General features: G+C 41.0%; 1 protein-coding gene across 2 annotated transcripts in view; it reads left to right on the forward strand.

Moving 5' to 3' along the window:
- The first annotated feature begins 501 nt into the window (after positions 1–501).
- LOC122525139 (GATA zinc finger domain-containing protein 10) overlaps positions 502–22,288 on the forward strand; it is a 32,626-nt gene continuing 10,839 nt past the window's right edge. Inside the window, exons 1-2 of one of the 2 annotated variants that reach the window (XM_043647775.1) lie at positions 502–1,210; positions 14,903–15,189. In XM_043647775.1, the coding sequence (XP_043503710.1) occupies positions 15,115–15,189 (75 nt within the window). In that variant the 5' untranslated portion in view covers positions 502–1,210; positions 14,903–15,114. The remainder of the gene's footprint in view (positions 1,211–14,902; positions 15,190–22,288) is intronic. The other variant, XM_043647776.1, reaches the window with a different exon arrangement.

A 22,288-nucleotide genomic window follows, 5' to 3' on the forward strand; every position in this document is an offset into this window, starting at 1 on the left:
GGGAGCCCTTTCCGTAGACGTTTCATTCACAAAGAACGTTGATCGATCACGCGGGAGGAGATAATACTTTGTATATGTACGCGCGCACGTGTCTACCTATCGTTTAAAAAGTATTCCCAGAGAGTGAGAGAGAGACAGACAGAGAGAGAAAAAGAGAGAGAGATCTTCGGTGAAAATTTAACGACGATAAGAGAAAAGTAAATGAAATACATGATAAATGATTACGTGTTTTGTAAGAAAAGAGAGAAAAGATTTGGGATTAAAGAATGTTGAATGATCTCTCTTGTAGATCAAGATCTTGAGAAATATAAGGTAAAATAAAAGGAAGAATATTGGATTCGTATGATAGTTGCAGAGAGAAGAGTAAATAGATCGAAGAATATATGCAGGGTACGGTATAAGGGTAGATACGGTACTGCTCGGCGTAGCGAAGTGCAGGTGGGCCGAGCATCTACGGAAAGAGACGAAGTCGTACTCGGGGGAAAACCGAGCGGCGGCACTCGGCCGAGGACTGTTTTGCCAGAGTACCTCAGTAATGCTTTGCATGGCCAGCTAGCCGCAACTCGGCAGTCGTGTAGCTGAGAGTCGCGTCGTATATTTATCGTTTAACTCGGTGTGGACATCGTGTTGTGTGATATGTATTATTATTATTATTACTATATTACGAGATGAGGACGAAGAGAGTTGGTGACGAATAAAGGAGAAATTAAAAGACCGTATATAATAATATTGATAGTTGAACGGTGAGTTAAAATACACTGTGTTTCAACGATAAAGAGAGATATATTTTTCGGGCGTGGATCCAATCATTTTCTTCTTCTTGAACGACTAGAACAACGACGACAAATAGAACTGCGAACTCAAGTATTGTGTCTCCACGTTGATGAGGCAAATAGAAAGTAATTGTTGAAGATATCAAATATAGTCGCGTGTTTAAAGAAAGACAGTGGGACACATTTGTGGTTGTAACGTGTGATAAAAGTAAGGATTGATAACTTTAAAAAAAGAAGAAGAAGAAGAAGCCGGATCAGTGGACGGACGGCAGCGACTACGCTCGCTGCGGCCCTGGTGGAATCTCGATTCCACCCCAAACGTGTTTCCTCACTTGAGAACCGAGCTACCATCGAGACTAACTGTGTATGGTGCACGAGCGAATCAAGATGCTGTCGTCGGTGCCAGCGAAATAATAATGTGGTGCGACGTTGGTCAGGTGAGTGTCGTGCAAGATCCTGTTCGTTGGTTGGATGATTGAATGATTGCTTGCTTGGTTTCCTCGGATTCTTACACTTTGTTCTCATCATTGTCATTGTCAATCGTAACCAGCAACCATGGTCTACGTTCCTACAATATTCTTCTTTCTTTCTTCATGATTTATCGAGTCGTTAGACAAACGGGGGAAAAACACAGCGATAGAGAGAGAGAGGAAGAAAGAGAAAGAAAGAGAGCGAGAGAGAGAGGAACTGCGACCGTCGCTGGTCGATCGGCCGACGGCGAGACGAAACGAACTTCCTTCGTATATTCTCGCCATCTTTCCACACAATATTTCTCAACTTACTTTTCCACCGTTTTCCAAATTCTAATATCTCGCATTACATATCTACCGTCGCATTTTATTCAAAAATACATTTAAGTATAATAAATTCAATCGAGAAAGAATAAACCTCGACGACGCGATATTCGATCACGAAATTTCGATTCCAACGATTCTCGTATAACTCGGAAAAAAATCTTTCTCTTATATATCTCGTATAAAACATATAGAATAAAATATTTGTTTAAATCTAATTTCCTAAAACCTAAAAAGAAAGAAACTAAGGAATGAAGTATCCTCGTAGAAAGACAGAGTAGAAAAGTAAAGCAAAGGAATAAGAATTCAGGTAGATTAGATTGGTAAGAACTGAGAGCGCGTAAACAGATCGAGTAGTACGTGTGTCAGATTTGACGCGTGGTAACCTCGTGTTCGGTAGTTTGAATTCGAAGCGATCCCGCGTTTCCTTGGCCTGGGGCTGTGGGGTGGTGGCGCGGAGGGTAGGAGAGTTGGATCAGAGAGGTGTAGTACGAAGAGGAAGAGTTGGGTGGAGGTGGACGAGTAGGAGGAGGAGGGGGAGGACGGTAGAGAACGGCGACAGCGACGATGACGGCGGCACCGATGATAACGTATAAAAAGAGAGGGGGGTAGCAAAAAGAGAGAGAGAAAGAGAGAGAAAGAATCGTGTATAAGATATATGTATGTGCGTTTGTGTTGTGCTGTGTGATGTGTGTGTGTGTGTAAGTTGCGCTCGCGCGTTCGACACGATAGATGTATTTGCGAGGGGTGGTGGGGGGAATCGCTGTGAGGTGACTATGGCAGCGACGCTGGGTCGTGGGTCGCCGTTTGCCCGCTAGGTGGGGGTAAAGTAGCGGCGCGTGAGAGAGAAAAAGAGAGAGAGATAGCTGGAGGCTGGCTCCTCTTCTTCTTCTTCTTTTTATTCTTCTTCTTCTTCGTCTTCTTCGTCTTTTTCCTCTTCCTCTTCTTCGTCTTCTTCTGCTTCTTCTTCTTCTTTACTTGGCCACCGGCGCCGTGGAGAAAACGCTCACTCGACTCTCTTCGAGCTCTGCTGGTTCTGCTGGTGTGGTGTTGGTTGATGGTAGAGAGGAGGTGATATGGTACCAGTGGAGGTGGCCAAAGGAGGTGGGCACGTTTATGACCAACCACCGAGGGGGCATCGTAGTCATGGTTACTACGACGACAACAACCCGAATCCTCTCTCTCTCTCTCTTTTTCTCTTATTTTCCTTCTTTCTTTTTATCTTGATCTTTATCTTTCTCTATTTCTTCTTATCTCGCAAGGATGTTTTTTTAGAAAATTGTATACACAATTTTTTTTTAATATCCTACCCGTTTTTGCTCTTTCATCTCTCTCACACTTTAGATCGAATGACTAGTTTTTGCATATATTTCATATTGTTTTTGTATTTCTTCTCTTTCTCTGATAATAATATATTCAATAATATATTTTGAAAGGATGGGTATAAGGTTAGACCAATGTCCAGGATGAGATATACTAAACATGTTAAATTCTTTCCGTCGCGTCCAGCTATTGGAAACACAACGTCCGCACAAAGTTCGGTGCTAACTTACTTCATTTCATTTATTTTCGACGATCCACCGATGTCGTTCTTTTTTATCGTCATCCTACTTCTTCAGATTCGATTTTCACTCTTACGTTTAATAAAAATAATTCTTTGATTTGATAAAGAGAGAGAGAGAGAGACAAAGAAAAAAGAAAATGTTATTTACCAGTAACTGTTTCTATCGGTTCTCATCGTTTCATTCGATTATCAAAATTATGTTCCTGTTGCGAAAGTATCAAGTAGTAGGGAAAGACAGGACGAAATTGATGAAAGTTTCGAAGGATTTATCTAGGTATAGTCATTCGACCATTACACAAGAGAGAGAGAGAGAAAGAGAGAGAAGTTCTAACAAACTAATACTGCATCCGCTGTTGATCGGAATTGTTCGACGATGGTTCACGAATTACTTGTAGAAATTCGACATGAAGTAAGTTGTTCATTTCTAATAGTACTGGTATTAAGACTAGCAGTACTAGTAATTCGACAATTTCCTCAACGAGATTCATTGCATTCTTATTATCTTGATTTTGGATATATCAAAATTGATCATTTTGAATAAAAGAAATGAATTTAGATTATTTATTAGAAGATGAAATATTTTTCTATCGTAATTCGTCAAAGCGTTTCGTCTTCCAACTTTCCGACGGCAGGTATCAGAAATGTTAATAGTTTAATATAATTTACTGTACATTTAATTATACGTATTTTGGTAATAATAATACTGACAATGAACTAATTGTAAATCAAAAAATTCTCCAAATTTATTTCATGATTTATTTTATATTATAAATCATTCTATTTTTATTTTTTTTTTGCTTCTTAGAAACTTCATTACGTGATTTATTATATAATAGAAATAATTGTGACGATGAAGAAGCTTAACTTCATAGACCCTTACTGAAAAATATACCCACAAGAAAAATATTTTCGAAAACTACATAGGATCAAAAAAAAACGAGAAGTACCCTCATTGGGGGAGAGAGATCTCGAAAATGTAACCTACTATAAACGAAAAGTTCTATATATTTACATAAGTTCTCGGGTGACGCAAATACTTCATCGTTTTGTAGTACGCTCATTGATACACATATGACGCATATACACACGCATACAAAATAAAATCGACTATCGTACGCACGGCGTATTTTCGAGAGATAATCGTAAAAAACTATACGTTTAAAAGAGCAAACTTTGAATGTGTCGATAAAAGTAATTGCCAATGGAAAAACTAAATGTTTAAAGGTTAACGTTCCAAATATTGTTTTTCTTCAAGCATGAATAAACAAACGAGAAAGATTAAAAAAAGGATAAGAAGGTTGTTGAACGAACGCGAATAGAAAAATAATTGGGAGAGCAAGCAGTTTATTTGAAACGTGTAAATAATCGGTTTGTTATAGTTCATTTGAAAACCCTGCTTGAAACGGGTAGGGAGATGTGTTGTCCGTAGAGTTATCGGACGGTATGCGCTGATCTGTCAATAGGCTTCTCCCATTCATAAATTCGGTGCGGGTAGTGCGGCCGCATAGTTTCACCGCGAAAAGCACGTGGCGCCTCGGCCTGTTGGAAAGGCCGCTTCTATCTCTCTCTATCTCTGTCTCTTTCTGTTAAACTCCTTCCCCTGTGTCTGTGTTCTCTTGCACGAACCCCTTCGTCCACCTCTTCGTTCACCCCTTCTCCATCGTTGCTCCGTCCCGCAAGTTGCGTTTCATTCTAACCACCGATAATGACTAACATCTATCTTTCTCTTTCTATTTCTGTCTATAATTAGAGTATAATCATACGATTTATACTCTATTAATCTTTAATACCGTGTCCCTTTTTCCTCTTGCATGAGCCCATTCGTCCAACCCATCTTCTCTCACGTTCGTCTAAACTATGCTTTTAACTGCAACTACTGAAAATGATTAACTTTTATCTTTCTATCTTTATCTAACCGATTCCTGTGTCTCTTTTCCTCCTCTTGCATGGAACCCTTTCGTCCAGCCGATGCAACTTGCGTTTCACTGCAAGCAGGAAAAACGAGCTAGCTTCTATCTATCAATCTTGATCTAAGTTCTATCTCTATCTTTCTCTTTGTGTATTAGTATGTACAAGTAGCGTATAATTGGCATATAAGATTTATCAGTGGAACCACCAGCAGCGGGGCATTTCTCCGTTGATGCGTAAAATCTAAGAAAGGAATCAAAGCACTTCATGAGTCGTGATAACGGTACGTATGTACGTGTACATATGTGTTAGGTACCTGTAGAAAACATACGCGTAGTCTCTTGGTCGTCGTGTCGTGAAAAGAGAAAGAAGAAAAGGCAAGACCACGAGATATCCCGTGGTAACCGTTAGGAATAGCGTAGGTAGCACGCGACACGTGCCTACGCACGCTTTCGGAGTAGAAGAAAGGTGGAGGATATCGATAACACTTAGGCTTCCACACTCTACACTCCCGATGGATTTTTCTAAGAAACTAGAAGGGATAAAGAGAGAGAGAGAAATGGTAGACACTTTGCGGTAGGTTAAGGTTAACGCACACACAATGAAAAGGTTGATCATCGATATACCCACATAAACCGCATAACCTTTCTCACCCTAACCATAATATATTTTTCTTCCTGCTTTTAGAGACCCTGTTGTTGTCCTCTTTTAAGCTTGTATTTGGATAAACTAATTTGTGAGTCTTTTTTTATTTTGTAAGTTGATCGTGGTCTATTTCTTTGATCCTTTTTATTTCTTCTTCCTTTTCCCTTTCTCCCCTGTTTATACCGCATAACAAAAGACGAATAATAACACCTGTACCATAACGTTAAGAACTACTTATAGGAGTACTCTTTTACTACGGTTTTTTTCACCCAACACGTTCTTCGTAAGAATAACTAAAGTAGCAGGTGCTATATCAACACCCTAAGTGTTCTTTCTTCGCTTTTTTTTAACCACAAACCCCCCGCTGGTATTTCTTATTCTTATTCTTATTCGTTGACACATTCAAATATATTTCAATGTCATCAATATATCATTCAATGTCAATGTGGATTCCTTTTTTTATTTCTTTTTATTTTTATTTTTTTGGTTGCTCTTCTACGTTGCGTTTGGTCTGTCTAACTATCTCTGTCTCCCTTTTTTTATTTATCTCTTTCTTAACCCTCTTCGAATTAACACGTCTCTCCTCAGTCTACCTGCGAAATCGTACCCTCATTTTTCGCTCTTTAAAATCCCCCATTGTTTTCTTCTATGGGTAAGTACGTGCCAGCCATAAACGAGTAACGACCAAATAATCTCCATTGACGAGAGTCAAGCACTACTGCGTGTGTTGTTTCATTGCCACGAGTTAAACTCAAATACACGCACACATATAGACTCCTAACTCGTACATTTCGATTGGATCAACTATCGAGATTATTAAGCCATCAAATTTTTCATATATCATCGAGCTTCAAATTCTTTCATTAACATCAAATGAATTTTTCATCGTGTTAAAGAAAAAATACACTCGTTTATTCATATTTCAAATCAAAGATTCATCCATTACCGTACAATTAATTTTTCTGATAAAATTAGACATGAACTATACTCGTGCATTTCGATTAAATCAACTATCGTATTATGCGATCGCATCTTTCATCTATCAGATTTAATAATTCTTTTCCTTATTATCATGCATATAATTCATTTTTTGATAATGTTCGATCTAAGCAACAATTTATTTTCAATCATGCAACACAGTGTCAATCTCTGTTAAGATATTACACATTTATTCATTCCTTTCTAACCATAATTTATTATCCCGAATTACTTATTGGTGTAGAAAAAAAGAAATAACATGAACCCTAGTTTATTATTTCTAATCTTCGTGACAAAAGTAACGGAAGCTTTTAGAGATATCCAACAGGTCTCTAATTATTCCACACAACAAACAAACACTTTTCCAACATGACATATACATATAAACAAACACACATGTTTGTAAAGGGCTGGCATGCGACGACGTGCGAAACACACGTGGAGGAAGTAACGCGACTGGGTGCATCGTGCTCGTCCTCCTCTACCTCCACCTCCTCCTCTTCTCCCGTCTCTCTTTCTCTCTCTCTCTCTGAACACACACATACACACACACTTTCCACCACCTTTCGCAGTAGGTCGACGGTATCGGAAAAAAGCATCGCGCTCTCTGCCCCCACGTGGGGATCGCGAAGCACCGTCTACTTGGACGTACTCGCAAATATACTAACTGTATACATATACGTGTGTGCGGTGTGTGTGTGTATATATATATATATACATGAGAGAGAAAGAGAGAGAGAGAGACACGTCCCCTGAAGAAACGCTCGGACGGATCTTCGAAGATCACGTGCTGCGCATAACTTACATTCCCACCACTCCTTTCGGTAGCACGTGCCTCAGAGTTTCTCTCTCTGTCTCTCTTGGTCGTCGGTGCGCTTCCCCATTCTCCTGCTCCTCCCCCTGTCCTTCTATCGACGGGTATACTTCTCTTAAAGAGAGAGAGAGAGAGAGTTCGATTCCGCGATTCGATTCGATCGAATGAAACACTGTGTACTCGATCTTAGACAGTCGGTCGCCTTCTGCGACACCACCTTGATCGTTCTTTCTTTCTAACTATATTTTTCTCTCTTTCTCTCTTTCTCTTTGGAAACTTTGCTTTGGAACCACTGCATTGCAGAAGGAAGAACCGTATTCGTTCAATTCGCGTTCTCCTATCTATTTTTGGTTATGTCGAGACTCCCTCGAGATTCAGAATTAGTCTATTGTATCTGTTTAGAATCGAAAATTAAAGCGAAGGGTTAATCCAGTTTGTTTTTTTTGTCTTTCTCATTTATACATTTTAAATAAAAAAAAAGAAGGAGAAGAAGAGATGTTAAGGGAGAAATTTATAAGAGGGAGTGGGTAGGGGGTAGGGGGTAGTGAGGAGAGAGAGAGAACAAGGAATGATGAATTAGAATTGTAAACAAATCTACAAATCTATTTATATCTACAGCGTTATTAATATCTAATAAAATATGCAATTTAATGTGATAGAGGTAGATAAAGAAAAAGAGAGAGTGAAAGAGAGAAAAGGAGGAGGAAAAGAATAGTTGGTTTTAAAGAATCACGCTCAGGTGGCAGCAGTTCTCAGAGTCTCTCTTTTTTTTCTCTCTTTTTCTATCTTTTTCTCTTGCTCTCTTTCTTTTTCTAATGGATGAAGGGGGGTCGAGGTGGAACGCGTAGGAGTCGCATTCTATTCGTGTCCATCTAACTTGTCTTCCCTCTCTTTCTCTCTCTCTCTTTCTCTTTATCTGTATTTGTATTTTTTTTTGTTCTATCTCTCTTTCTCTTTGGATGAGAATAGCGGACGGGTGCGCGCGCGCGCGCGCGGGTGCGGGTGCGGGTGCGAGTGGTATCACGTATCGAGGCCGCACACACGTAACGCGAGCCTTTGGAGGGTCAGGTGGTGGGGGGTGCTTATCGGGAGAGTCAGAGCGAGCTTACGCCCGCGTCGCCGGTGTTACGCAATTCACTTGGTCGCCGTCGTCGACGCCGACGGCGTCGGCTCCTCGTTCTCTTCTCTCGGCATCGACGTCGTCGTCGCGCCTTCATCCACATACGCCATCGAAATCGAAATCGAAATCGACTGAATTGCGACTGCGACTGCGACTACTACTGCGACAGCGACAGCGACAGCTTAGCAGCTACTACGATTGGCTATTGCGATATTTTTCCAAAGATTCCTCTCTGATATCCATATATGTGTCATTATTGTTTTTTCATATCTTATTATTATTACGTTTATTATGCAATAATTACTACTACTGCTACTACTATTACTATTACTTAATTATACTTACAATTACATACTTTCCAAATCAAAGATTTCAAATTGAAAGAAAATCAAAACTCTGAGAGTACGTCTAAGCACGTGAACCACGTTACGTCGACTAGTTTTCTCTCTCACTCTATCTATCTATCTATCTATTTTTCTCTTTTTAACTCCTCTTTTTTTCGTTTTTATTTCCTTGCGAAGCGTCGCGACGTTACGTAAGCTCTCCTCGTCCTCTTCTTCCATATCTTTCTCTCTCTATATATATATATGTGTATATATATCGCACACATACTAGTATCCCACTCGTAAACCTCTGGAGAAAGACAGCAGCAGCAGCAGCATCGTGTCAGCAATATCATTCCTCTTTCTCTCTCTTTTTCTTTCTCTCTCTGTCTCTATTTCCCTCTCTTTATTTCTTTATTTTTCATACCTGAAAAAAACCCGAAAATAATATCCTTACAAATACTACGTCCACGATTTTTTTCCTTCCTTAACGCGAATATAGAACAGAGGAAGGAAAAGAATAAAATTAGGAAAAGGAAAGAACGGGACGACGTGGGAAGAAGACGGCGGCATCGATCAACGTTATTCTCAGTGATCGAGGAAAGAAAGAAAAGAAATAGAGGGAACAAAAAATAGGAGAGGGAGAAAGAAAGTAAGAAAAAGAGAGAGAGAGAAAGAGAGATAGGTAGAAAAATAAAATTTAAAAAAAAAACAAGAAAAAAGAAGAGCAGAAGAGAAAAGGAAAAAAGGAAGGGAAAAAGGGGAAAAAGGAAGGGAAAAAAGGGGAAAAAAGAAGGAGCGTCGCGGCGTAGGAGTCAGTGTCCTTTAAGTAAGTTAGACGCCTGCGCGCGACGCTTTAAGGGGTGGCTGCGTGGGTGGTGCTTGCCGAGGGTTAATAGGACATTGGCGCCACGGTGGCGGCTTCGAGAAGTACGGCCACGTGCGTCCGCTATCGAACGGTCGCCACCCCTCTCTCTTCCTTCTCTTCCCCCTCGTATTCCCCCTTGCCCACCGCTCCTTCTACCACGAACTCTCTCGCGAACCACCACGCCCCTAACCCCTTCTCCACCCCCTCTATTTCTGCGCTATATTATATATATACGTTGTATATAAATTGTATATACATTTAATATATAAACGTATATATGTATATTAAAAGGTGTATGTATGTATGTATGTATGTATTTATATTGTATGTATATATATATATTTATATTTATGTATGTCCTAGCTAGGCTAGGTTATATCGTGCTAGCCCCACACGAAATATATAAATATATTCGTGAATGTGTACGGTTCTCTCTTTCTTTTTCGTTCATAACGTACGCGTATATATATATACTTTTACGGTGTATACCTAATTTGGAACGTATGTATTATTTCAGAATGAGAAAAGAGAGATAAATCGTGCCACGCACTCTCTCGACGCCTTTTATTTGATTTCTTTTCTTTTTTTTCTTTCTTTACTTTACTTTACTTCACTTCTCTGTCTCTCTTTCCTTTTGTTTTTCCTTTCTTTTTTGGATTTTTTTTTCTTCTTTTTAACATCGAGTACTTCGATGAGGTTCACGTATGTGCGCATGTATGTGTGTGTGTGTGTGTATACGTTTTCATTGAAATGGGTCATCTCGGCGCAAGGACGCCTTGATCTTACCTCTTCTTCTCTTTCCTACCAACAGAGCAGATCGTGCGCGTGTAAAGATAGCTTCTGTCTTTCACACACACTCACTCTTCTCTCTCTCTCTCTCTCTCTTTCTCTTTACTTGATGGCGAACGTGCTCGCGCGCTCTCCTCGGAGGAATTTTCAAGGTGGACTCTTCGAAGGCAGCAGTATGCGTGCGAGACCCGCATCACATCCTCTCAAACCAGTTTCACACGGACGCCAACGAAACCTTCGTTTCTTCGGCATCATCGTGCGATTAGTATCCTTTTACCCCCTTCTTCCTCTTTACATTTCTTCTGTTTTTGCTTTCCTTTATTTTCTTTCTCGTTTCATTTCTCTATCTCTTTATCTCCCTTTCTTTCCCCCCCCTCTCTCTCTCTTTCTCTTTCTCTTTCTCTTTCTCTCCCTCTCTCCCTCCTTTTTTTCTCCGCTTGTTTTTTCCTATCCTTATCGACCAACTCCTTCGTTTGCATTATTCTTGAACATTCAACGAAGGTAACAACACGAAGGTGAATTTGTCAAGAACGTTTTGTCACGCACAACCTGCCCTTATTAGTTTTCTTTTCTTGATTTTGTTCCAATCGAAAGGGTAGAAAAAAAATGATAAAGATGAAATCGAACTCGATCGATCGATTGATGGTCTCCTCCTTAGTCGCTGCGTAAAAGGAAAAAGGACACACGTAGGAAACTATTGCCTACCTCGTATCATTTGGCTTTCTTTCTTTCTTTCTTACTTTTTTTTTCTTATTATCCTTCGACTTGATTCTATATATGTATCTATCTTTCCTTCCCGTTCATCTATCTCCGTCGGTAATTTCAAGAAGACGCGTTTTTCAAAGCCCCCTATAACCGAACGTCTCCCAACGGTGGCTTGGCTCCAACGGAAAATCTATATCTCGAGGGATGAGGTGGGGAGAGTGTTGTAATACTAGTAGTAGTAGTAGTGGTAGTAGAGGTAGGTAGTAGTGTGGTATACGGCGCTGGTGGTAACGCCGGCAATTATACCGCTCGATTCAAACATCCCTTTTTCCTATTTTTCCTATGTTTTTTACTTAACCCTGATGCATGTTTCGTTAAAGTGTCTGAGATGTAGAAATTTTGTTTTCTCGTCTATTTATAAATATAAATAGGTAAGAGCAATACTATTTAAGTGGAAGAAAATTTCTTGGAAATAAATAGCATAGAGTGATCGAGGGAGGGAAAAAAATCGCGCTTGCGATTACGCGGGTAATGTAGCTCTTCTATTATGTCCCTCCGTCGATTTTACACTCCACTTTCTTACGACGATTTTACTCGAATTGTCTACCAGCCTTCTGGCTGGCTGGCTGGCTGGTTGTTTCGTATTCTCCTTTCGAGAGCGTCCGTTATTCGTCCTCGTGGAAAGGCTGGCTCCTCGCGGTATCGTCGATAGACGGCGGTAGTGCGTGAACGGCCCTGTACGCAGAAGCGTGATACTTGCCCCGAAAGTGGGGGTACTGCAAAGCGCTGATAAGGGAGTGGGGGTAGCGTGAGAAGGATGTAGAACGTGTCGGACAAAGAGCGGCGCATTACTTGTGCATGGGGCGTTGCCATGGCAACACTGCTCCTCTCTTTCTCTTCTCCTCTATCACTACCACCACCACCACCACTATCACCGCCACCACCATTGCTTCTACCTCCTTCTCTTCCTCTCCCATACTCTTTACCGAGTGAGAGGGGGTGGATCGAGCGAGGTGCGCGGAAAAAGGGGAATGCTGGTAGAGAAAGATCGAGCGATATCCCAACGTTGGAACACGAGAGAGTAAAATGGAACGACGTAGGGTAAAGAGAAGAGAAGAGAAGAGAAGAGAGGAGAAGAGAAGAGAGGAGAAGAGAAGAGTGGTAGAGGTGGAGGAGGTTGAGGAGGTGGAGAGAGTCGATTACCAAACGCGAGGCCTTCGGTGCAATCAACCCGTTGCCCCCTTGCGAGGGTAAAACTACCCTCCGGTCGGATAAGGATGGCAGCGGGAGGAGGGGTAGTGGAGAAGGCGGATGGTCGTCCTTGTGTGGGTGTACGTAGCGCGTGTGAGAGGTCGTCGAGCGAAAGAAAGAGCGTGGGGCTGTGGAGTAGGGGGTTGGGAATAGTTGGAAGGGAAGTATATAGCAGCAGCAGCAGCAGCAGCGCTGCTAGAGGAGGAGAGTAAAAAAGGGGGAGTAAAAAAGGAGCGCTAGGAGAATTACGAGAAAGATTACATGCGAAGCGACGTCGACGTCGACGTCGAGGACGAGACGAGGACGTACAACGAGCGCTCGGTCGGTAAGGCAGCAGGGTTATCTTTGCTTGGAGACACGCAACCCGCCTCGTGCCTCTTTTTTAAGTCGATTATTTGCGAATCGCTAAGATGACCTTCTGCTCATACCTCTTAGAGGGTATCTATCAAATATATTAATTAAAAAAGAAAGATCGAGATACGTGTTAGCTAACACACGTCTTAAGTATATTTTCGAATACGTCTCTCTCTCTCTCTCTTTCTCTTTTACACGATTGAAATCCTCCCCGAAGCGATGAAGGAGGAGAAATGCTTTCATAGAATTGAGATCGATAACATAGCAGCGTGTGTTCGATCGAAGCTCTGAAAACGGGACGCTTATCAGCGTGGACGTCGACGACGAACGACAACGACGACGACAACGACGATGACGATGACTAGGGACACCTTGCCGTTTGTCCTTGCTAGTCCTATAAAATGTATCTATATGTAGATTTAGTATACATACACTACCTATATATTATACTGTAGCATGTAAAAAGGATCATCGGTGTGGTGGATAACGACGGCAACAACTACGACGACGACCAAACGTTAAGGCAAACGGTTGGCGTGCGAGGGTGTCGAGAGGTTTTCGTTTCGTTTCGTTTCTCGTTCCTCTTGCGCTGGTAACGCGTAGTTGCTCTATTCTCCAGGAACCAGTTTTCCTCCACGCTTGTGCGCGCGCGAGCGCAAACGACAGAGATAAGAAGGAGAGAGAGAGAAAGAGAAAGAGAGAGAGAGAAAGAGAAAGAAAGAAAGAAAGAAAGAAAGGAAGAAAGGAAAGAAAGAAAGAAAGAAAGAAAGAAAGAAAGCCTGGCTCGACGAAGAACTCTCTCACGTATATACGTTCAACACTTCGACGAAGGCCGACGCGCTCCTGCGTCGAATGCGCGCGCGCGCGCGACTACACACGCACACACATACGCGTGAGCTCATACACGACGACGACGACGACGAACGAACGAACTCACTATACACGTCAGCTAAACTAGAAAGTTGCCCCGACCGACAGCGAAGAAACGACCGGTGGTACGCCGTTCGGCTAAAGCCTTTCGAATTTAACTGAGAATGTTTTCTACTTTATGACGTGCCAAACAATTTCCGTCGGGGAACTTTGGGAGAATTAAAAAAATCTCGTTTGAATTCTATAAACGGAAATAAACAAAATCATATCCGGAGTTTTTCATCATATTTTTTATTATCTATATATTTTCTCTTATATAAATACAATTAATATAAAAATGCATGCAATGTTTCATACGATATTAGATAAATTTATTTCTATAGTTGGAATTTGTATAGAACAGATTTGAAAATGGCGCGCACAATTCGCATAGCTTTCACCGATGAGAAGTCGTTGTGTTGTTGTTGGTTGTTGTTGTTGTTGTTGGTTGTTGTTGTTGTTGTTAACGCTAGCCTTAGGAGTTAGTATGTATAAATCACATAGACGGCGTAGTGTATTATCCCGCGTAACGTTTTCACGGCGACAACCCCATTCCTGCGAGTAGAAAGTCTCGCCGGTAGAGGTATTTTACTCGGCGCAAAAGCGACATCGCGGCATGGCTCGAGAGCGTGGGTATCAGCACGGAACCGAGTCCTACGACGTGTTGATGCTGCGTTGCCACGTTTCGAGGTTTCTCCTTCCTTCTCTCTCTCTCCCTCTCCCTCTCTCTCTCTTGCTCTCTCGCGCTTATGTACTCAGCCGTATCGTTGGTCGTTCCGGCGAACGAGCCACGCAAGCGATTCGACGTTGCCGCTTCGTGCCAACTGGCGGGAAACCGAAGTTTCGAAACGAATTTTCTCCCACTTTGCTAACGCAAACGAGAGAGCCGGACTCGCCAATGTACTTTTCTCCTCGACTCGCGATCTTTTTCTTTCTCTCTCTCTCTCTCTCTCTTCTCTCTCTCTTCTCTCTTTTTTTCTCTCTTTTTCTTTCTGTCTCTCTCTCTCTCTCTCTCTCTTATTCTTACCATCTTTTTCTTTCATTATTTCTTATACGATTTCGAATTTAAAATTCTTTCCTATCTAATATTATTGGAATATATCGTAGGTGTAGGAAGAACTGACGTAACATCTCCATTTTCCTTTCGTGGAAAGTTACGCGACGACGGTGGCGCCTCTGACGTACGACTAGACGACTTTCAAAATAGAAAGGCCCGCCACTTTGAAAATAGGTTTCGAAATATACGTGGCCAGACGCTTGATCCCTTTCGAATGTGCGTGCGGCCTCTAAAATAGGGAGGAAGAGAGAAGCTTGACGAAATGGAAGGAAAGAGGAGGAAGAAGAGGAAGGAGAAGAAGCAGCAAAGAAGAAGAACGAACGAACGAGTGGAAGAGGTAAGGAATATAAGAGAAGAGAAAGATAGAAGGAGTGTGACGGGGCGGCGGGGTAAGGAGGGGAAGGGAAACGATGGCGCGACTCGAGGCAGCCTACAGGGAGGAAGGAGGGTAGACGGTTTTAGACTACGGACTCGCCGCGTCGGCGTCGAGTTAAAAATAACAGTAACAGCGGCAGCAGCAACGGAACGGAGAAAGAGCCAGTCCTCGGCGTGTCTCTACGTTGACGACGAAAAACCAATCTCGAATATGAATTTCAATCGATTAGAAAAAAATCATTTGAATTTCCAAAATGATCCCAACATTATTTTGCAATCGTGAAGAAATTTGTCTTAATTATAAGAGAGATATTTCTTTTCTAAGAGAAATGATAGAAATGCTTTTTTCTTTTTCTATGAAATTCTTAGGGGTTTTCTTTCTTTTTTTTTTTTTTTAAGTAAAATAGAATTATAATTCTCTTAAAGAGAGAGAGAGGGGGGAGAGAGAGAGAGAGATAGAGAGAGCATATTTTTCTTCAGGTTCATTTGCGTCCCAAACGAATTTGACTTTCACGAGCTGTTCTCGTCGTAACCTTGGCTCTTCTTGCTCACGCTCACGCGCTTTAGCCTGTTCGCCCGCTCCGCCGAATTTTATTTTTGTACCACATGGCGCACTTTGCCTTACTCTTGTTCTCCAATTCACCCTAATGTTCTATTCGAGATACCAATAAATGGGATGTTCTTTGAAAACAACTCGCTAACAATAATTCCATCTCTTTTTATCCTTTTTATACGGATTTATTAAAACTTTCTGAAAGTATTAATAAGAATTTTATAATTTACAACTAACATAAGTGTCTCTCGTTTAACGAGAAATCTTTATCGAAGCAAGACTATTCGTAATCGCCATCTTGAAAAATTCGATCCATTTGAAAAGATGCGCGTATCTCTTGGTGTCGCATAATCGAGCATGGAATATTTTGTAGTTCATGTAATTGGATATAGTCAGAGTTATTTATCGCGGACGAAGCCAAGAGGGAAAAGAGGGGAATGGTTAGGCTAAGAGTCGCGTGGATTATATCAGAGAATCATGGTTTCTTCGCGCCTTGCTTTGTTTCCACGCCTTCTATGGTCTCGAGCCTAAACACGATTACGAAGAAATCGTATTAGAATTAGTTAATGAAATTATAATAATTTATTCCTTCGTTCATTTGTATTTCCAAGTTCGCGTGAAAAATTGTGCAGAACGTCGATCGTTTTATTTGACTTCCGTCAACCCTTTCGTTGGACACCCCTTTTTTTCCCCCTAACCATTTCTTCTTTCTCATACGATCAGGTGGCTGTACCTGTCGACGCCACCTTTGTCGTAACTCGTTTCCAACATCCTCGCGGTTAACCCTTCGCCGATGGCAGGAATCCGATTTACTGCGAACATAAACGTTGTCTTATCGACGTACTAGCGCACGCGACGTCGTTCGTCGATATTCTTAGCTCGTACAAGACAACTCAAGTGTCTACAGGTATACAACACGGTTTGCGTATTCTCGCATATGGCGGCGGTATTTTCAAAATGATATCATAAAATATTGCACGGAACTTTATATTCGAACGCTTCTATTTCTAAACAAACAAACAAAATCAAAGATAAAAGAATGTTTCCATAATTATACTAAACTACGACAGGTAACACAATTTCGTATCTCAAAATGTTCATAAGTATTCGCATCTAATATCATTGATCTCGTCGACCTCCTTACAAATATTCTTCTTATTTTCTATTTTGAACGTTCCCGTTAATTACTTCTATTCTTTCGAAAAAATTCTTCGAAATATTTTCCTTTAAACATTTCGCATGTTATATCGAGAAAGCATTAATAATTTTTCTTTCCAAAAGAAAAAATATCATCATTCGATATTATAAATTAACGTCAGAGAATTTTTTTTGTTCATTAAAATGACGGGAATATTCCGAGCCTACTGGGGAAAGCCCGTTTAAAATCAAATTTATTGCATCGATTATTTCGATCTAATGCAAGCCTAAGAGTATCAACGATTTCAAATTATTCCTATACACATATATACATAGAGAAATACATACATATAGCAAATACATGTAACTGTGTATATATTACTAGGAAAAAGAATAGAAATAGCTGGATAACTCAGGACACGGGAACGCTTATTACCGCGAAGTCAGCATAGCTCGAGGCGATCGAGCAAGGACAGTACCGCTACGGAGAGTAGCAACGTTTCCCATTCCTCTTAGTCCTTCCTTTCCTCCTTTTATAACTTCTTTCTTCCTCCTTCCTCTTTCGCTCTCCCTCTTTTTTCTCTTATTACATATATCCCATTTGAACTCGTGCGAACAACATTTTAATGCAGCGCGAATCGTATCGCCTAACGTTAAGTTGACAAAGTCTCCTCCTATCCTTACTTCCAAACGGAATACCAAAAAAAAATAAAAAAAAATCAAAAACAAGAAGAAGAACGAAGAGAAAAAGAGAGAATAACATCAAGTTGGAAAAGTCCTCCTCCTATGCACTGGTTGAGAAGAGAGAAAAAAAAAGAAGAATGTTAGGGAAAGAGAAGAACCGTCAAAAGTTGGGAAAGTCTTATGCACGGTTGAGAAGAGAAAGAAGAAGCAAAAACAAGAAGAATGTAGAGAGAGAAAGAGAAGAACGTCGAGTTGGAAAAGTTCTATGCACGGTTGAGAAGAGAAAGAAGAACTAAGAAGAAGAAGAAGAAGAAGAAGGAAAGAAATAGAAGAAGTAGGATCCCGCGAGGACCAAGAGGACGACAGTCGAGCGTTCGACACGGGCAGGAGAGGTCGTTGAATCCCATTAAGCGGTACTCTTCGATCGTTTCGCTCCGACCACCTGTATACGAGTCGTTCGTTTCGATCGTTGCCTTCTCTTTCCTATGCCTCTCCCCCTCCTCCTCCACCATCTGTTTTACCTTTTCTCTCTTCCTTTTAAACATATACATTCGTACGCATATATATATACACATATAGAGGAGGCTATCACCTTCGGCAACAACGAAGCACCAGGATGAGAACAATTATGGAGAACGCTCGAGAGCAGAGAGAACTCTCCGCTGCTACGTTCTTGCGAATATATCCTACATGTTCATGCTGATACACACATACACGTGCGCACGCGTATAAACATGAATACGTGTACTAGTAAGTGTGTATCATTTCCAATGTATGTAGGGATGTATTATATACATATGAGCAATATATGTATGAGAATAAGAGAGAAAGAGAGAGAGAGAGAGAAACAGAGAGAATATTGCATTCTCGTTTTCTCGTGTATCCAAGGCGGCCACACCTTTCACCAACACCCAAGCCAGCAAGCAGCCTGTTGGCTAGGCCAACCAACAAGCAAGCAAGCTCTAGGCCGTGCAATGGTAAAACGACTGTGGATGCTCGTTAGTAGTTGCTCGCTTGCTTATTCGCTTGCTTACTTGCTCGTTGTTTTCTTTTTTCTTCTTCTTCTTCTTCTTCTTCTTCCTGTTCATTTATTTTACCACTGAAAAACCTGCTGCTCCCTCCTTCCCTCCCTCCTCCCTCTATTTTGTATTTTATTTTATTTTATTTCTTTCAATTTACGACTAATCGATTCGATTTGTCAAATAGCCAGGGAATGCAGAATCCAAGATCCATTTGTGCAGTTACCTTACATGTCTCAGAAGGTTAGAGAGAGATTCGGAACTTGAGTTAGATCGAAAAAATGAAACGTACGAACAAGCAGGCAAACAAGCAAGCAAGCAAGCAAGCTAGACCCAAGCTAAACTCAGACCAACCCAGACCAGACAGGCAGAGAAACGACTGCAACCGTCGAAGGGGGATTTCTCTGCTGTCGCTTCGACAATCCGGACAAAAGAAGCAGGGACCAACAGCCGACCCTTCGTATAAAAGGTTCCAACCCTCGTCTCTCGCTCTGTCTTTCTTCCTTTTTCTTTCTATCTCTCTCTCTCTCTCTCTCTCTTTCTCTCTCTCTTTCTCTCTCTCTTTCTCTGTCTTTTTTCTGACCGAGGGTTTATACGGGTTGCTCTACTACGAGGCCAACAATACGACCTAGAGTTTTACCGACACGTACATACAAGAAACGTTCTCGATGTTGCTGCTGCTGTTGCTGCTGCTGCTGTTGCTGTTGTTGACCGACCGACCCTCTCTATCGGTTTAGGTTTGAATATGCGAATGGATTCGCCAATGGTCAACAATTCCTTTTTAAAGACTTCCTGTGAAAATCCTTAGATGTAAAAGAAATAGGCAATAAGTTGTTTTACCTATCGCAAAAAGAGAAAGTTTTCATTTCACACGTACCAGATTTAGATTTATTCCTAACATTTATAGTTACACGTATAAGTGTATAACAAAATTTGATTCGTTCAAGTTCCTCTCGATCTATTATTTATAATATTATTACTGTTAACCGTGGGTAGAGCATATATGCAAGAAAAAGTAGGGAGGAAATAAAACATGTCCGTTTTGCTTGCCAGCCAGCCAGCCAGTCACTCGTCTAGATCGTAATCGCGATCTCCTACCATCGGGACTACGACTTTCTCCTCGAGCGGCTCTTTAATGTGCCTTATTAGTTACCACCAAGGTAGTTTGCAATTTCTATTTTGTATTTTCCCCTGAAGATTTTCCAACTTATAAATTAAAAAACGAAGACGAAAAGAAAAACAACAAAGAGTCTCGAGAAGTTTAAATAGGCTTACACTTAAATTTTGTCGTCAGTTGTCTTCTCATAGTCGTAGCTTTTTGTCTAATTTCCTTGGCCTTTTAAATTTGTCACTATTGTTGTCGTCACGTTTGCGACAAAAAAGTTAAACCCGAACGTGAGAACCCCTGCTATTGCTATTGTTGCTGTTGTTCTGTTGCTGCGTACCATGCCTGCCTGCCTGCCTGCCTGTTTGCCTGCCTGTCTATTGCTTGCCTGCATGTATTTGAACGTTCCTGTATATTCAGGAACGTTATAGCAAACGTGCTCAGGTTTGAAGGAAACGTTCTGTAAAGTTCCCCTTGGGTTGGTCCTCCGTCCGACCCTCGTCAAGGCTCGTCGCTTTTCGTTCGAGGCTTTTCATGCCAAAGTACGGACTAGGGATCGGTATTTCTTATTTTTCTACCTGGATTTCAGGTATACTACCTACCATATTTAGGGACCCATAAAAGTAGTTTCCAAGTTAAGGGACCGAATAAAAGAATAAAACCGTCCCAAAGATTTTCACCAAAGTTTCCTGTGAATCTTCTTCTGGAAAGGAATTCGGTTCCTTTTTATTCTTCGACATTCTATTCTCAAAAATTATTTCTAAATTCTACGTCAATACTTTTTATTGTATTTGTTTTATAAAAAATCTTTCCGATTTTTATTGGGTTCATACCTGTCAAATTTATCTTTTATTTTTTCCCCCCTCTCAATTCCAATATTGAACTTCCTTTTCTCTTGTTTTGCTATATTTTATTTTTTGTGCGCATGTAATCGATTGATCGGAAAAATAACGACTAATTCGTTTTACCCAATAAAAAAAAACACGTTACTTTCGTGCAATATAATACAATACCGGAATAATTTCCTTTCCGATGTAAGATAGATGACTCTACGCGCGTAAGGCGTGGAAAAAGAAAAAGAAAAAAAGATAAACTTATCAACGTCTGATAAAGATCCGATGAATGCGTGCTGCGTTGTGAAAATAAATGACACGTTCGATCGGCGCCCGATAATGCAACAATAAAATCGTTAGTCGATGAAAAGAGAAAACGAATAGACTCTTATTCAATTTCAACAAGTTTGTATTTTTGTTTATTTTTTTTTTTTTTTTTTCGACGATTGTTAATCAAAATTTAATTAGGCGTAACCACAACCACGTTGAGACTATTTAGCATTATCCCTTCGTCTCCAATTACAATTCCGTAAAGGATCGTTTACAATTCTTTAAAAATCCAATTTACAAGGAAAAAAAAAATAAGGGACGAGGCAGCAGATGGGGGGGGGGCAGACTAAAAAGAAGAAATCATCCAATGTGTGGTGTTTGACCTTTTTCTTCTGGTGTCATTTGTTAAACACCTGTGACCAACGCACAAACACCGAGCTAGCGATCATCATCCTTTCATGACATTTCTCGTTTAGGTTTGCTCATAAATTTGCGCCCACTTGCTGCTCCAAATATTTTACGTTAGCAAGCAAGGAATGAAGGAAGGAAGAAAGGAAGGAAGAATGGTTTAAAAGGAAGAAAACTACTTTAGTGGTTCTTTCTTTCATCCCTCCGAGCGTAACCATGAATTCCAACAATAGTAAAAGGAGTAGAAAAACTTTACCTACTACCACAATTAAACTGTCTCGTTCTATCTCAGAGAGTATCCATAGAACTCAACCCGATAATTGCACAATCGGCTTTATCGGTTTGGTCGATCGATTCACCTCATAAAAACGTACGTACGAACCACCACCACCACCACCCCCTATCGACGAATTGAAATCTCTCGAAACGAAACGAAACGAATATGAGCCCCGAGGATGAGGACGAAGAGGAAGAGAAAGAGAGAGGCTAGAGGGGGGAGGGGGTAGATGAATATATACAGGAAAAAAGAAATTTCCTATCTGTGGTTTTCGATTCAATTTCGAGCCGACGAATAGCGTCGTTGGTTCATCGGTTAATAGATATTCTCGTGTAATTTACAGCACTAACACTAGGATCATCCTGACACGTACCGGGTAAAAATAAAGAAAGAAAAAGGGAGAGAGAAAGGGAGAGAGAGAAAGAGAGAGAGAGAAGAAGGAAGAGGATATACGGCAGGACGTGTATTATATTCACAGTTGCGTGCGCGCGCGCGCGCGCACCTAAGCAGGAAGATGCTGCGTTATAAAAAAGAAAAAAAAAAGACAGGAAAAAAAAGGCCGAGGGCGACAAAAATGTATGAGAAAGGGACGTTCGCTCCCACACCGGCTTCTTCCCTCCCCCTCCCCGCCCCTCTTTCTCTCTCCCTTACTCTTTCTCACACACACGTTCTATTTCTTTCTCTTTTTTCCTCTCTTCTGGCCATATGGCCCCTTTTTCCCTTCCATTTTTTAGCCACCCCACCTTGTCTCCCCCTCTTCCACCTATCTCTCTCT

Source organism: Polistes fuscatus, unplaced genomic scaffold, assembly GCF_010416935.1.
Source record: "Polistes fuscatus isolate 324 unplaced genomic scaffold, CU_Pfus_HIC Scaffold8, whole genome shotgun sequence".
NCBI lineage: Eukaryota > Metazoa > Arthropoda > Insecta > Hymenoptera > Vespidae > Polistes > Polistes fuscatus.